Source organism: Callithrix jacchus, chromosome 4 (assembly GCF_049354715.1).
Source record: "Callithrix jacchus isolate 240 chromosome 4, calJac240_pri, whole genome shotgun sequence".
NCBI classification, from domain to species: Eukaryota; Metazoa; Chordata; class Mammalia; order Primates; family Cebidae; genus Callithrix; species Callithrix jacchus.
This window is the reverse complement of record NC_133505.1, coordinates 156140398-156156143: the sequence shown is the minus strand read 5'-3', so window position 1 is coordinate 156156143 and position 15746 is coordinate 156140398. Positions and strand designations below refer to the sequence as shown.

The 15746-nt window shown below is 37.3% G+C and overlaps 1 protein-coding gene across 9 annotated transcripts in view; it reads right to left on the bottom strand.

Moving 5' to 3' along the window:
- Nucleotides 1-15746, bottom strand: part of TAB2 (TGF-beta activated kinase 1 (MAP3K7) binding protein 2) — a 96759-nt gene that overhangs the window by 26604 nt on the left and 54409 nt on the right. For all 9 annotated transcript variants that reach the window (XM_035296931.3, XM_035296933.3, XM_078370281.1 and 6 more), the window contains one exon: nucleotides 9216-10716. In XM_035296931.3, coding sequence (XP_035152822.1) covers nucleotides 9216-10716 — 1501 coding nt within the window. The remainder of the gene's footprint in view (nucleotides 1-9215; nucleotides 10717-15746) is intronic.

Sequence of the window (15746 nt, the reverse complement as noted above, 5' to 3'; positions counted from 1 at the left end):
AGATAGTATCTAAAACTTTTGTTTTAGACAGAATGAAAACAGGATAGAGGTATCAGGAGCCTCAAAACAATGCAACAGGATGAACCATATGGAAAGTGGGAGTGTTTATGGCTGAGAAAGGGTTATGCTTTAAAAGAAGATACGGTAGCTGTTTCCAAGTTTCTGAAGGGATGCCATGAGACTGGTTCAATATGGTTTCAAGGTAATACTAAAGAGAAAGCATACCATAAGATTGGTATTCTTTTTTCAAAATCTTGGAATAGGGAAAGGCTTTCTAAACAGCACTCAAAACCCAGAAGCCATTAGAGTAAAAGACTGAGAAGACTGAATATGTAAAAGTAAAAAATTTATATGGCAGAAAAATTTTAGTGACTAAGTAAAAAGTAGTAACAAAGTAGAAAGAATAGACTAACCATTTGACAAAAATAGGCAAGTTCCCAAGATGAGAAATACAAATCATTGGAAAAAGAACACATGAAAAGATGTTCAACCTCAATCATATTTAAAGATGAAAATTTTATTTAAGCTCCCCCAAAAAAGATAAAAATTAAAAAAAAAACCCAAAGCAACAATACATTTTTATCTATTAAACTGACATATTTTTTTCAATCACCTTACAAACATGATGAGTGGGGAAGGGAAGGAGGAAAGAATATCCTTATATATATTACCAAAAATGTTCCCCATTTATAAGTACGGGAGCATAAACTGGTAAAATCTATAGAGAGCATCAACACTGAAATTGGCAACATTTATTGGCAGTTGTTAGTGTCCTTCCCCACATTGTTCTGGCTCTCTGTCTCCCAGGTATGTGGTAGAACTGTGCCTCCCTGTTTCCACTGAATTACGTGTGTGGCTATGTGCTTTGTTTTATCTACAGAGTAACATGCGTTGAAGCAGAGGCTTCCAGAGCCACTGCTTACCTGCTATGTTTCCTTGGTCATGGAAGTGCAGAGATGGAGCTTCCCTTAACCTGAGTCACTGGGTGAGAATGATGAAGAACAGAGGCCACCAGCTAATCTATATTGGACAAGAAATGGGAGCTAGAAATAAACCTTTGTTGTTTTTAAGACATGGCTTGCTACTGTAACATAACCAAGCCTAAATTATACATCTATCAAAATTAAAAAAACATATATCCTTGGACACAGCAGTTTCACTCCTAGTAATCTCACAGTCTGCCAAGATACTTGGATATGGGTAAAAATATGTATACACAAGGATTTTTATTGCAGCACTGTTTGTAAAAACAAGATTAGCAACTACTTAAGGCATATAGAACAATGGAAAAGAACTGAGAGTCCAGAAATGAACTCACATTTTTATGTTCAACTGTTTTTTTTCTTTTTCCTTTTTTTTTTGGGATGGAGTTTTGCTCTTTCGCCCTGGCTGGAGTGCAGTGGCATGATCTCGGCTCACTGTAACCTCCACCTTCTGGATTCAAGTGATTAACCTGCCTTAGCCTCCTGAGAAGCTGGGTAACAGGTGCCTGCCACCATGCCTGGCTAACTTTTATATTTTTAGTAGAGACTGTCTTTCACCATGTTGGCCAGGCTGGTCTCGAACTCCTGACCTCGTGATCCGCCTGCCTTGGCCTCCTAAAGTGCTAGGATTAGGGCGTAAGCCATTGCACCCAGCCCAATCAACTGGTTTTTAACAGGGGTGCCAAGATCACTCAATGAGGAGAAAAAGTCTTCAACAAATGGTGGATAGCCACATGCAAAAGAATGAATTTGGATCCTTACACCTCATGCCATGATATAGAAGTACATCAGAATGGATGAAAAATCAAAGACCAGAATATAAGAATTAAAACTATGTAACTCTTAGGAGAGAAAATAGGGGTAGAGATTTACCCTACTTTCCCTTCATGATCTTAGATTTAGAAACTGATTCTTAGGACACCAAAAGCAAGAGCAATAAAAGAAAAAAATGCATAGAGTTTGTACTTCAGCCAAAGAAAAAACTTGTGCTTAAAAGACACTATCAAGAAAGTGAGAAGACAACATACAGAATGGTAGAAAATTGCAAATCATTTAAGGTACTTAATTCTAGAATATATAAAAAATCATAGAAATTAACAATAAAGACAGAACTTAATAATAAAGAAAACCTAATTTAAAAATAGGCAAAAGCTATGAATAGGCATTTCTCCAAAGAAAATATGCAAATAGCCAATAAGCAGCACATGAAATGATGCCTGACATCATTAGCCAATAGGAAAATGCAAATCAACACCGTAATGAAATGCTTTGCAGCCACAAGGATGGCAAGTAACACAAAGTCAGATAAAAGTGGTGGTGAAAATGTAGAGAAATCAAAACCCTCATACACAGCTGGTGAGAACGCAAAATGATACAGTCACTTTGGAAAACAGTATGACAACAATTCCACTGCTGAAAAGGTGGAAGAAAAAAATGTCTGTCAACTGATGAATGAATAAACACAATGCAGTATATTTACATAATGGCATATTTGGCCATAGAAAAGGAACGAACATGCTGCTACACCATGGATGAGTCACAAAAGATCAGATTCCATTTTATATCAAGTGTACAGAATATGCAAATTTATAGAGACAGAAAGTAGATTATGGTTGCCTAGTGCTGAGGGTGGGGGGCAATGGGATAGGGAGGTTATAAGGTTTCCTTTGAGGAGATGGAGGTGTTCTACTGGCTTGGTGATGGAGATACATACCCGTGAATAAAAACTGACGTATACTGTAAGTCAACCGCACTGTATATTAACTATATCTCAATAAAGCTGTTAATGACTAAACATTTAAAAAATTAAAGAATAAAATAGATTTAAATATCTTAATATATTAAGCAAAATGTGTATTGTTCTCAAATTTGGTGAATGTCTGTCAGACATGTTGTAGAATATGTATAAAATGTATAATCCCACATGCTCACAGACCCATGGGCATAGTATGTTCCTGCTTTAAAAACTGTCTGTGTATACACATACATACATACACATACATATGTGTATGTGAATATAAGGGGAATGAATGCAACGGAAAGGAGAATATAACGGGAAGAGGACTGAGCGAATATAATGGGAAGGGGATAAACAACTGCCAATGGAGAAAACCTCTAATAGTTAAATAATGGAAAAGCTAGTGGAAGTAACAGGTCAAAGGTTGAAAGGAGACACATTTTTATTGTATTTCTGTTTTTAAAAATTTCTTTTACTATGTGTGTTATTTTCATAACATTTTTTAAAGGTATTGGTTTAATATAAGAAATAACTAGCTAGTAGGTAGAGCTCTCCAAACACAGAATATGCTACCTTAAGAGGCAGCTTGTGTCTCACAGGAATTAAAATATAGAATGGATTTACACTTGATAGGCTGCATGGGTACATGGAATGGATAAGCTCTGGACCAGAATTCTTCATGCCCTTTAAAGTCTCTTCCAGCCCTGACTTTTATCCCAAATTAAAAAGGTATTTAGTCTTAAGACTGGAAAGAACTTACAAGTACTAGGGATAATTTGAAAAAAAATATTCTGTAAGTGGTCCAATATCAACTAGTCTTAATTATTGAGTTTATTATTTTAGAGACAAAAGCTTGCTACATTGCCTCGGCTGGTCTTGAACTCATGTACTCAAGCAGTCTTCCTGCCTCAGACTCCTGAGTAGCTGGAATTACAGGCACATGCTTTTGAACCAGGCTGTTATTTAATAATGTGATTTCAGTGTCAACACAGAACAAAAAGGCATTTCCAATTGACAGATACATAAAGTATATGTTTTAGAATCTGAACTAAGTAAAATTCTTTTGAAAAGAGTATCTTGCTCACTGACTTTGTGCCATAATGAGCATTTTTTATTAAATCTCATTAAAAAAGAAACGTGTTGTGATTTGGAGAGATGTACTAGTGAAAAATAGTAAGGAAAGAGAAACACGAAGTCCAAGAAGCTAATTTTCAACTCATAATTTTTCTTACTTGTATTTGTAATTTAGGTTCAAAGTCAAGGCTACTGCTTAACACTATATGGTAGGACCTTAAACATAGCTAGGAAAAAAAATTAAAGTATCATTAAAAATATTTTTAATTTTATATATGTAATTTTTTTCTTTAAATAATAAAAACAGTTTACCAGCTAAGTCAATACCACAGATGGATATCTGTGGAAATCGTATTTGGCAGTAATGTTAGTTTTTTTAAGAGTTCCTGGCTCCTACAGCAAAATAAGAAAGTAGGCCTTTTTTCTCTCCACCATGAAAATTTGTTGAAATGCATAATGCACTTTGTCCTCCATACCTATAAAAGTTGCCAGTGTTATAACAGACATATCACTATGAAGAGATGATACTAGAATGTCTCAGAATATGCTGAATGATGGTTTTCAATATTTTTTAGAAGCTAGAGTTGGGGGTTATGACTCAAGGGGGGGAAAATGTAGCTATATGTGCCCACTGACTACCAGTAAGAAAATTTCACTTATATTTATGTTCTTAATGCATAAAATAAGAATTTTCTTCATATCTACAAACTTTAAACTGAAAATTTCTCTTTAACCTTAATGGTACTAATTTTTGTTTGATTTCTGTAGTACTCAATCCTTAAGGAATCAAGTTTAATTTATTTCCTTTAGGAGGGATAGTGGTGCTGATAGTCAGGCTTAGTGCTGAGATGAGTGGGATCTTGATGTTTCATTAATTTACTTTTTTTCCTTAGGCTCCCTCTATAGCAGAGGGTGTATCAAACTATTTCTTTCACCAACAGAAATTTTCATTTTTAACAATTTTTATCATAGTATTTTTATATTTCAAATGGTGGATTAAAAGAAAAAGAATGCATTTTGGTTACTAAATTTATGTATGTATGTTCCCTCCTCAATTTGGAAAAAATATTTTCCTATGATTCTACTACCTGGCTCAACTTATTTTTCTATTCTAAAACAGTATTTCCAGGAGAATTAGAAAGATCAGTTTCACTGCAGGAGACAGAGATACTTCTTTTCTCTTTCTTACCCATACCACTCAGAGTTTAGAAAAGATCCTTGCTTAAAGATCAGGATTATTCAGCCCACCCAATTTAATAACTGCTGAGAGTGTTTGTGAACTATGTAGGGTAAAAGCAGAAAAGACGTATTTTCCAGCGAAGGCCTCTTTTGTCTTGAATTAAGTGAATGAAACACTAGATCAAGACTGTGTCACTAAACCGGGCGAGTGGCTCACGCCTGTAATCCCAGCACTTTGGGAGGCTGAGGCAGGTGGATCACCTGAGGTCAGGAGTTTGAGACCAGCCTGGCCAACATGGCAAAACCCTGTCTCTACTAAAAATACAAAAACTAGCTGGGCGTGGTAGTGTGCGCCTGTAATCTCAGCTACTCAGGAGACTGAGGCAGGAGAATTGAACCTGGGAGGCAGAAGTTGCAGTGAGCCAAGATTGTGCCACTGTACTCCAGCCTGGGCAACAGTGAGGCTCCTTATAAAAAAAAAAAAAAAGATTTTTGTCACTGGGTGATAGGTCGATCTGGATCAATACCAGTTCCATAGTAAACAGAAACAAGGGGAAGAAAAATTGGAGAACAGCACCAACCCAAAACAGTGTGCACACACACAGATAACACAAGACTATGTAGTCATATAAATGTTATAAAATTCTGTATGTACGTTTAAAGAAGGTGATTATCAAGGTTTAGAGCTGTCTGAAGGCTGTTAGTTAAGAGAAGCAATTTGAGCGGCAGACTCTGGAGAAACCTGCTTTCTCGGTAGGCTTTAGGCTCTCAAACCAGAAACTTCTCTCAACAGAAAGTTTTCCTAATCTTTCCTTTCAAGTACCTTCTGAAGGTGCTCTCTAGTTCTATCCAGGTGTTACTTTACCGTTTCAAGTTATTTCTATTTGTTGTTAACTATTTACTGCCATATCTTTCCCTATGGTTGCCTGTTTTGTTTTCTTTTAATTAATGGATCTTTAGCTTTCAAATTGAGGCACATGTGGCCCCCACAGTGTTTGTTGTACATTGGCTATGCATGAAGCTACAAGATATACTTGAAGTATCTTTCCAGAGGGTGTATTTTGCAAATCGGTAAAGAAAGACATTATATTATAGTGGTTAAGGTTGTGGGCTTTGCTAACCTCCTAGTTAGAATTTTGACTATGCCACTTGTTCTTTGACAAGTTACTTAACATATCTGTTCTTCAATGTTTTAATCTAAAAAATAATACTAGTGCAAGTAAAAGAGCCCTAAGGTTTGCCTTCTATGTTTAAGAAAGAGAGTAACAAGGCCAGGAGGGTTGGAACACAGTGAGCAGGTGATGAGCAAAAGGAAAAGAGATGGGGAGAGAAGCCACTGATCCTGTAAGGCTTCATAGCTTTTACTCTGAATGAAATAGAAAGTGATTATGTGCAGAAAAGTGATATGATCTGATGCATGTTTTTAATAATATCTCCCTGGATGCTGAGTTGAAAGAAAACCACAGCAGGCAAGGGTGAGACCAGGTAGGTCACGGCAATAATCCATTTGAAAGGTGACGATGGCTCAGACCAGAGTAGTAATGATGTGTGTGGTAAGAAATCACAGACCAGGTATGGAGGTCACACCTCTAATCCTGGCACTTTGGAAGACTAAGGCAGGCACATCACTTGAGCCCAGGAGTTCAAGACCAGCCTGGGCAACATAGGGAAACACTGTCTCTGCAAAAAAATACAAAAAGTTAGTTGGATGTGGTGGTGTGCACCTGTAGTCCAGCCACTAGGGAGGCTAAGGTAAGAGGATCACTTGAGCCCCCGAGGCTGAGGCTGCAGGGAGCTGCGAACACATCACTGAATTCCAGTTTGGAAGTCAGAGCGAGACCCTGTCTCAAAAAAAAAAAAAAAAAAAAAAAAAAAAAAATAGGAATAGGAGGAGGGGAATTGGAGATAGGAAGTTTAAGAAACATTATACTTTCACATTCTAGTTAAATATGAATATCTTTTTAATATTATTAAATGTGAATGCCTACTTTACTTGAAAAATTTCCTTACCAAATTATCTTCATAAAAAAATTGCTACTTAAAAATCAGCAACTATCCAAACATAGGAAAACTGATGTTTTGATGGAAGGAGAGGAAGACGACTTTGGGAGAAGAGGAGAAATAAGTTATCGGTGAAAAAAACAATAGTATATTACATTTATAAACTGCTGAAACTACACAAAAATGTTCGTAGTTAATCACAGATATATGGAAAATGAAAGTTTTTTTTTTTTTTTTTTTTTTTTTTTTTGAGAGGAGTCTCACTCTGTCACCAGGCTGGAGTGCAACAACATGATCTTGGCTCACTGCAACCTCCGCCTCCCAGGTTCAAGCAATTCTCCTGCCTCAGCCTCTGGAGTAGCTGGGACTGCAGCCATGTGCCACCATGCCTGGCTAATTTTTGTATTTTTAGTAGAGATGGGGTTTCATCATGTTGCCCAGGCTAGTCTCTATCTCTTGACCTCATGATCCACCTGCCTTGGCCTCCCAAAGTGCTGGCAAGACAGGCGTGAGCCACTGTGCCTGGCCAGGAAAATGAAAGTTTTAACACAATTTCCAGAGCAATTCTGCCCATTGGCTATGGGCAGAAGACTATGGTATCACTCATGTACCCCTAACACGCGCACACACAAATAACATGCACATGCATACCTAGGCTTCACTTTAGTTAAGTTTGGGCTGAGCCCTGGTACTTTATTTTTGAGAGGGGGGGGTCTTAGTATGTTGCCCAGGCTGGAGTGCAGTGATGGCCTGCAACCTCAAACCTCTGGGCTCAAGCAGTCCTCTCACCTCAGCTTCCTGAGACGTAGGGACTACAGAGGGGGTATCACTGTACCCAGCTAATTTTTGTAAAGCTCCATGAATAATAATGGAATTTGAAAGCACCACAACAGAGCCTGGATTAACAATATATTTAAAACATAAAATAAGCTAAAACAATCAGGACCCCCTAAGAGACTCAGCAGTAAAATCACTGTATCAGAAATGTAAAAAAGGATGAGGATACTAGTGATAGTAGGGGCTGCATGCTGCCTGAGGGTGATGTGTTTTCCAACTTACATCTGATATATCAAACGATTCACTGCAGACACATAGATGACTAAGATATGCCCTTACTCTAAAAGACTGTTTATCTTCAGACTGACATAAATATTCAAAAAAATGAACAACTTCCACCTTCTCATCTAAATGAATTAAACAGTCCTACTGAAAATCATGTAACTTAAGAAGTCAGATAAAACACAAAGCAGAAATTTCTCTATTTGAATTAATATAGATATAATTTAATATTATGCCAATATCAACTAGTCTATTTCAGAAAAGGATAATCAATCAAAACAGATTTAAAAGTAATGTCCTTGTAATGCCAAATAAAAAGAAATATCTTAACCAGCATTTAAGGGAGGATGAAAGGGACAAATACAAGGAACAAGATTCAAATTTCTCTTTGAGGTAAATTATTCTAAGACTTAGCAGCAATAGACTTTAATAAAAAATAAGACTAAAATGTTGTATTAGAAAAATGAAAAATTCCCCACCCCCACCCCAGAAAAAGGGTCTCACTCTGTTGCCCAGGCTGGAGCACAGTGGTATGGTCTTGGCTCAACCTTTGAACTCCTGGGCTGAAGCTATCCTCCTACCTAAGTCTACTGAGTAACTGGGACTACAGGTGCGTGCCACCATGTCTGGCTAATTTCAAAACTTTTTTGTAGAGACAGAGTCTCCCTATGTTGCCCCAGTTGGTTTCAAATTCCTGGGCTCAAATGATCCTTCCATCTCGGCCTCCCAAAGTACTGGAATTACAGGTGTGAGCCACCATGGCCAGCCAAGAATTACTTATTCTTCAAATATCTGGTCAAAGAAGGCAAGTTTACCATACTAGTCAAGAGAGTTAACTAGTTGCTTATTAAAATGTGTTTCCAGAAATTTTTACAGAAAATTTAAAGGGAAAGTCAGCACTACCACAGGTATAAGATTAACTGAAAAGTGTTATAAATATTAACAAACCAACCAACCAGAGCTGATTACTCTGAAGAGCTGATAAGCCAATTATTCAAACTTCCAGTTTTATAATAAAACAAAATTAAAATGTACATGAATACTCTCAAATATTAAGAGAACATTATTTGGGGCAATATTTAAACAATGCAATAATAATGCTAATACCCATTTCTGCTGTGAAAAATGTACACCAACAAGCCCAGCATGGAAAACTATCCCACCTTCAGTATTTGTATTACCTTGTGTGTAGGCAGCATCATCAGATCCCATACTCAGTTTCCGTGTTTCACTTATTCTATCCACATGTGCTAATGTCGGGTCTGTGAGGTGCTGAATATTCTCTGTTTCTACATAATGATCAGGATGGTTTAGAAGATTTGTAAGTTCAAAGGTAGGGGACACCACCCCTGGTGAAACTGCAGGGGGTTTATTGGGAGAAACTGTAATTTTGAAAGTGTATTTCGTATTGGGCTGAGTGACTACCACTCGAGGAGAGGTTGCAGAGTTATTGCCTATTGCTCGACTTTTGGGAGGGTGGTGGTGAATAAAGGCAGGCCCCATGCTCACTTGCCCAGACATGTTCCTGGCAGCAGCAGATGCTCCAGAGTTTGTGGATATGAAGAGTGTGGGCTGATTCCGTATGACCTGTTCATCTCCTGTGGTGGCATTAGCTGAAATATAGACCTTAGGTTGACTACGGGACATCAGCTCATCCGTATTTGGGGGGCTGGCAGCTATGTAAACAGTGGGCTGATTTCTATTTAAGGTCTGGCTGTTGACTGAAGAGGAACTGCTAGAAGTTCGAGGTCCGGAAGAACGCAGTTTTGAAGAATTGTTTCTTTGTGGGGGTTCAAGTTTGATTTCAATCTGGTTTTTTCGAGGTCCTGTTGAAATATTCTGAATGTTATATTGGCTATGGGAAGAAGACTGTGAGCTACCAGATGAATGAATGGTTGGTGGTTGTGAAGTAGTAGGTGAACTGATTGGCATGTAGACATGAGAGGTCTGGTGGCCTTGCTGATTTGGCTGTTGAGATGAGGTATGTGACAGAGGATTAGATGCAGGACAAGTAGTCCAGGGACCAGGCTGCGAAGGTTGATAAACTTGCTGAGGGTTCATGGGGTTAAACTGAGATACCCAGCCAGAATGCTGTTGTGTCTGTCGAGTTGTACCACCAGGAGTTGTAATGTAAGGCCTAATATAGATAGAATTTCCCTGTGGACTGTTAAGTACAGGTGGAGGTACACCATGTATGTGCAAAGATGTAGGAGTATTACGACCAGTCTGGATATTTGGGGCTAATGTTACCATAATGGGATTAAATCTGGGAGTTTGTTGAGAAAGGCTAGATGTTCCTTTGCTGCCTAAGTGAAATCCAAGATGTGGTGCTGAATTTGAGGCACCAGAAGAACTGGACATTCCAAAAACATTAAAGCCTTGAGGAACTTGAGCTGGTGCTGTCTGTGGCTCCTGCTGAAATAGTTCACTATTGGACTGGCCACCTTGAAGTTGTCCATCACTAATGCTGTGCGTTAGAGTCCTACTTCCATTCATTCTATTTCCTTCTCTTCCATGGTGGTAAATGTTCTGTGATTGCAAGTCCAAGTTGAGAGAAGTCATGTGATTGCGTAGACCAGAAATTCCAGAATCATCCGAAAAATTCAAGTCTCCTTCACCATAAAGATATCTTGTACTCTCCTGAGAGAGAACAGCACAGCAGGCATCCAGGTTATTATTATTCTATGAAAACAAAATAAAAACAACCTTTACAATCAGGCATTAACAATCAGAAGCGAATGCTTACATTTGCATCTCTACAAATGTATGATTAATAAGTAACTGGCTAATACAATTATAACATATTTTTGGATATTTAAATTTGAGAAGTATTTTTATGTAAATAATTGAATTAAAAATTCTCACTACTAATGTAATAGAAAAGCTCTAACAAAATGAATCAAATCATGGTTCCTAAGCTACAAGGGATAAAAAGAGTAAAATGGTTTCAGACAGATAGAGTAAAATTATAACCTAACTAAAAAGGCGATTTTAATGTTGAACAAAATATAATCATTCAACTTAAGTATATAATACTATATAAACATTTTAAAAAGCTAAATGGAAAAAATAGTCTAATAATGCTTGCACATTCAAATGCTATACAAATTTGTTTAAACTAATAAATGTTTAAAGTTACATTTGTAACATTTAAAGTTCTGAAACTCATACAAAAGTCATCTCAATTCCTCACATGCTTCCTCTTAACCTGTGCAAACTCACTCTCACTCTGTCTCTGGAGGCTTAAGGTAGCCTCCAGAAGAACTAGTTCCTTTCTCTGCCTTTAGATAACATCATAAAAATCTACTCCAGAGAAATTTTAAAAACCCCAAAACTCAGATTGTTTTTAAAGAATTCTCAAAAGACATTGACTAACCAGTAGTCATAAATTATCCATGAAAATGTTTGCCAAACACCTACTATATGCATAGCACTGTGAGCCTGTGGAAAAATCAAAGACATATAAAACCAAACTTTTCCCCTAGAAGAGTCTGTAACTCAGGGAGACAAACCACAGATTTCTGAAAAGGTAACATGAGTACATTCCAAATATTAAGTGGTACTGAAGTTCAACAGAGAATTCATATTGTAGGCTACTAAAGAAGGGACTGGGTTAATGAGGAAGGTGTGGCCTGATGGTTTTCATAAAATATATAGAACTTGAACAACAAAAGCAACAACAACAATTCTTGGTGAAGAGAATGGCACAAGTAAACAAGAACATAAATGTGAGAGTTAGGTAAAAGCATGTTCCACACAAGGTGGCTGGAACAGATCTGGCTGGAGCTAAAGATTTGTACTGAAAATGTTGAACAAATTGTTACAAAAGCAGATTGGAAGTGAATAATGACAGAGTTTTGACAAATAAGTCACACTAGAGTTTGGACTGTATTATAAGCAATGAGGAGAGCTACTGAAAGTAGATGAACAGAGGAGTAAACACAAACGGTATTCAGGGAAGAGAAGCCTACTGATACCTATGATGAATAAAAAGATGAAAAATCTTTTGACAAAACGGCCAGTTAGGAGACATGAAGTAACGAGAGTTTGATGATGGAAATAAATTTTTAAAAAATATAAATTGTCAACATAATTTGGTCACAACAGATAAAGAATTCAAATAAGCCTGGAAGATTAAGAACCTGACAGAAAGGGGAGTTTTCGACTTAAGAGGAATAATCAAGTTAAAATGTTCAGAGGCAGTTTGATATGAGATAAAATCATATTAGGAAAGAAGCGGACAAAAAGACATCTTGATGCCTTGTTAAGGAAGTGACAGTTCACATTGTTTGAACAGGTAATAAAAAAGAAAAGGATAGTGAGCAAGGTTTGACTTCCTCCTTCCAAAACCAACAATTTAAATCTCACATGCTATTAAAAAATCCATTTATCCTACTCATAACTCTGAACTGATATTATACTAATTTTTCAAATAAAGTTGAAAAGCTAATCGCAATCTTTATTGACTAATGATTCCTTATTATATTTAGACCTTATCTTTTGCCAAACCTGATTGGTGCTTTTGCTTTAAGTTAAATTTATTGCCATTCCAAGTAAATTCTTCTTCCTTCTAAGCCAAAGCCTGGAGACTTTATCTTCCTCTCACCTCCTCTCTGTCATAATTCTCAGAATAAAATTTATATTCCCTATTAAATCCAATTCCACACTTCCTTTGTAAAAGCTTGATACTCATATTTAGTCTTCCTCTTTAATTCTCTTGAGCTCTCAAAAATCCCTTTAATCCTTTATAATCTCTGTAATTATTCAATATGTTCATATTAAAAAGCAATATTCTAGTTCTGCTATACGATAATTTATGTGCACTCACGTTATTTATGCTCTACAGATACTACTTATCAGCGAAACATAAAAGAACTTGCAGGGGAAGATTAAAATAGGACAAGAGGAAATGTATTTTTTAATTACAATTTTTATTTTAGAAAATTTTAAACATATATAAAAATAGAGAGGAAATACGATAAACTCCCACACACTTATCACCCATCTTTAACAATATCAACATATGGTGCGTCTTTTTTCATTCGATGTATATGCCTGAGGTACTCCCCCTACCAAACTAGATCAAGTCTCAGACTCATCTTTTCATCTGTAAATACTTCAATATGTACTGTAAGAGACAGGGACTTAAAAACCTAACCACAATGCCATGATCATACCTTAAAATAATTAATAGTTCTTAGTATCACCCAATACTCAAATAGTGTTAAATTTCCTGTCTCAAAAATGTCTTTGTACAGTTAGCTTCAATCAGGATCTAAATAAGGCCCACATATTTCATTTGGCTGATAAGCCTTTTAGGTTTCTTCTAATAATCCACCCCTTCCCTCTTTTAAAATTTTTTCTAGCCATTTGTTTGTTGAGAAAACTTGATATTTGTATAGAATCCCTATTCTTGACTGCACCCTGTGGTCAATCAATTTCCCCTGCATTTCACTGTAAGCAAGTTGATGTTTGAAGTTTTGGTAAGACCATTCATAGACGTCCACTGTCATATCACTCAAGGAGACACATCAATGTCTGCCTTTTTGTTATTTTAAAACTGACTGATAGATTCAGATGTTGTCAGCTTGGTCCAACTAATGATTTTTAGCAGCTATTGATGATCACTGCTTAGAAACACTATTTTATTAGGGGTGCTAAACAGTAATATTGGAATGTCCCAATTATAAGATTTTGGCCAGGCACAGTGGCTCACACCTGTAATCTCAGCACTTTGGGAGGCCAAGGTGGGACAATCACTGGGCCTGGAGTTTGACACCATCCTGGGCAACATAGTGAGATCCTGTCTCTAAAAAAATTGTGTTTTTAATTAGCTAGGCAGGGCAACAGACCTGCAGCCGCAGCTACTTGAAGCTGAGGCTGTCGTGAGCCACGATCATCCCATTGCTGCATTCCAGCCTGGGTGACAGTGAGACCCAGTCTCCTAAATAAATAAATAAATAAAAAGGATTTCATCTTCAATTCCTAGCAGCAGTTCCTCCTTAAACACTTGCCCTCTTCAACTATTTGGTTACATTCTGCACAGAAGAGGCAGGATAAAAAAATTCTTTTCTCCAGTTTTCAGAATAATAAATTTGGTCCCCAGCAATCTCCAAAGATGACTATGATTTATTTTTAGTACCATTATAAACTCATGTATTTTTAATATTTTGATATGTTTCAGTCAGTTTTGGTCATTATGATCCCTCTTTATGTTACTGGGAACAGCTTCAAGTTGGCTCCTGGGTATATAACATGAATCCAGTAGTTTTTCAAAGCTTCTCTGCTTTCTGATATGACAAGATGTTCCAGCTCATCATGTGCATCTACTCCAGACTTGGAATCAGCCATTTCTCAAAAGAGCCCTGGTTACTTTTAGTGAGAAAGGGTAGAGGACTCTCTTGAAGTATATCAAAAGGGATGGGATATGAGTTTTTAAAAGGTGGAAAAATCACTGCTTTTTGGCATACAGCCACAAATCTTCATTCTCTTCAAAGCTATAAAATGACTGCATCATTATTTCCAGTTCCTCTTTCATTTTTCTCCAAACTTCTGCACAGACACAGAAATTACAGATGGTATCAAAGTATATACCCCATATTGAGGGAATGTGTTCTCTTTCAGGGTCCACAAGGGGGCGTAGTTTTAAGAGCAAGAACTTCCTAGCGCCATGCCCCCTTCCCATCTCTCTTCATCTGGGAGATTTAACTGTTTATGTTTAGAAAGAGTCAAATCACTCCAGCGGAAGTTCTAAGGAACTCCTATCATTGGCCTGGGGTCTTAGAGAAGGTGGGGGTTCCTCCTAGGTTAAAAGTCCCCTTCTCCCACAGCCCTTTGGACTCCATGTTTGGGTCCCCTTCCACCAACACTCCCTTCGTGGAAGCCATCTTTCTCTCTCCTGGATTTCCCTCTGGAGTCCCCTTCCACACTCTCTCGTGGAAGCCTGTCTTCCCCTCCTAAACTCCACCTCCCTCTATTCCCTTCCACTCAGTGTGGAAGCTGCTTTCCTTACCTGGATTTCATCTTTCCACATTCTCTCTTTCAGTGTGAGAGTTAGCTGTTTCTCTCTCCTCCTCTGGTTTTTTTCTCTCTCTCTCTCTAAATAAATCACTTTCTATCCTCCTCTGGTTTTTTTTCTCTCTCTCTCTCTAAATAAATCACTTTCTACAAACATTTTTGAGTCCAGCATTTACTGCACACTGCGCCACGGTCCCCTCTCTCATTCTTGAGAGGACAGGAGACCAAAAACCTAGAGAAACGTCCTCTCAGGGGAGCTGCATCCAATAGGCAAGTGGAAAGGAATATGATCGCTGATCCCAAGAATCTCATGGTCTAGTGGAGGAGATTAATGTGAACACAAACGAAATGCAGCATGGTAGGTGTTATAATAGAAATATGGATAAGGATGATGGGTGAAGGTCATCTGGGAAGATTCCACTAAGTATATGGCACTAAAATATTAAGTGTTACATATACTGAATGAACAATACTTAACGCAGTACTTTGAAAAACAGTTATCAATTTTAAACTTACAGATTCAATTGTCAAATGAGGAGAATTTAAAAACAGTAAAAAATTCAGTTAAAAATCAAAGTGAAAACTATGCAACATTTTCATATTCTTCTAAGTTTTAAGATTTAACCACCAAATATAAAAATAAACTTTGAAGATACAAATTACACCTGCTGGTTATAAGCTATCTTAGAGAATCC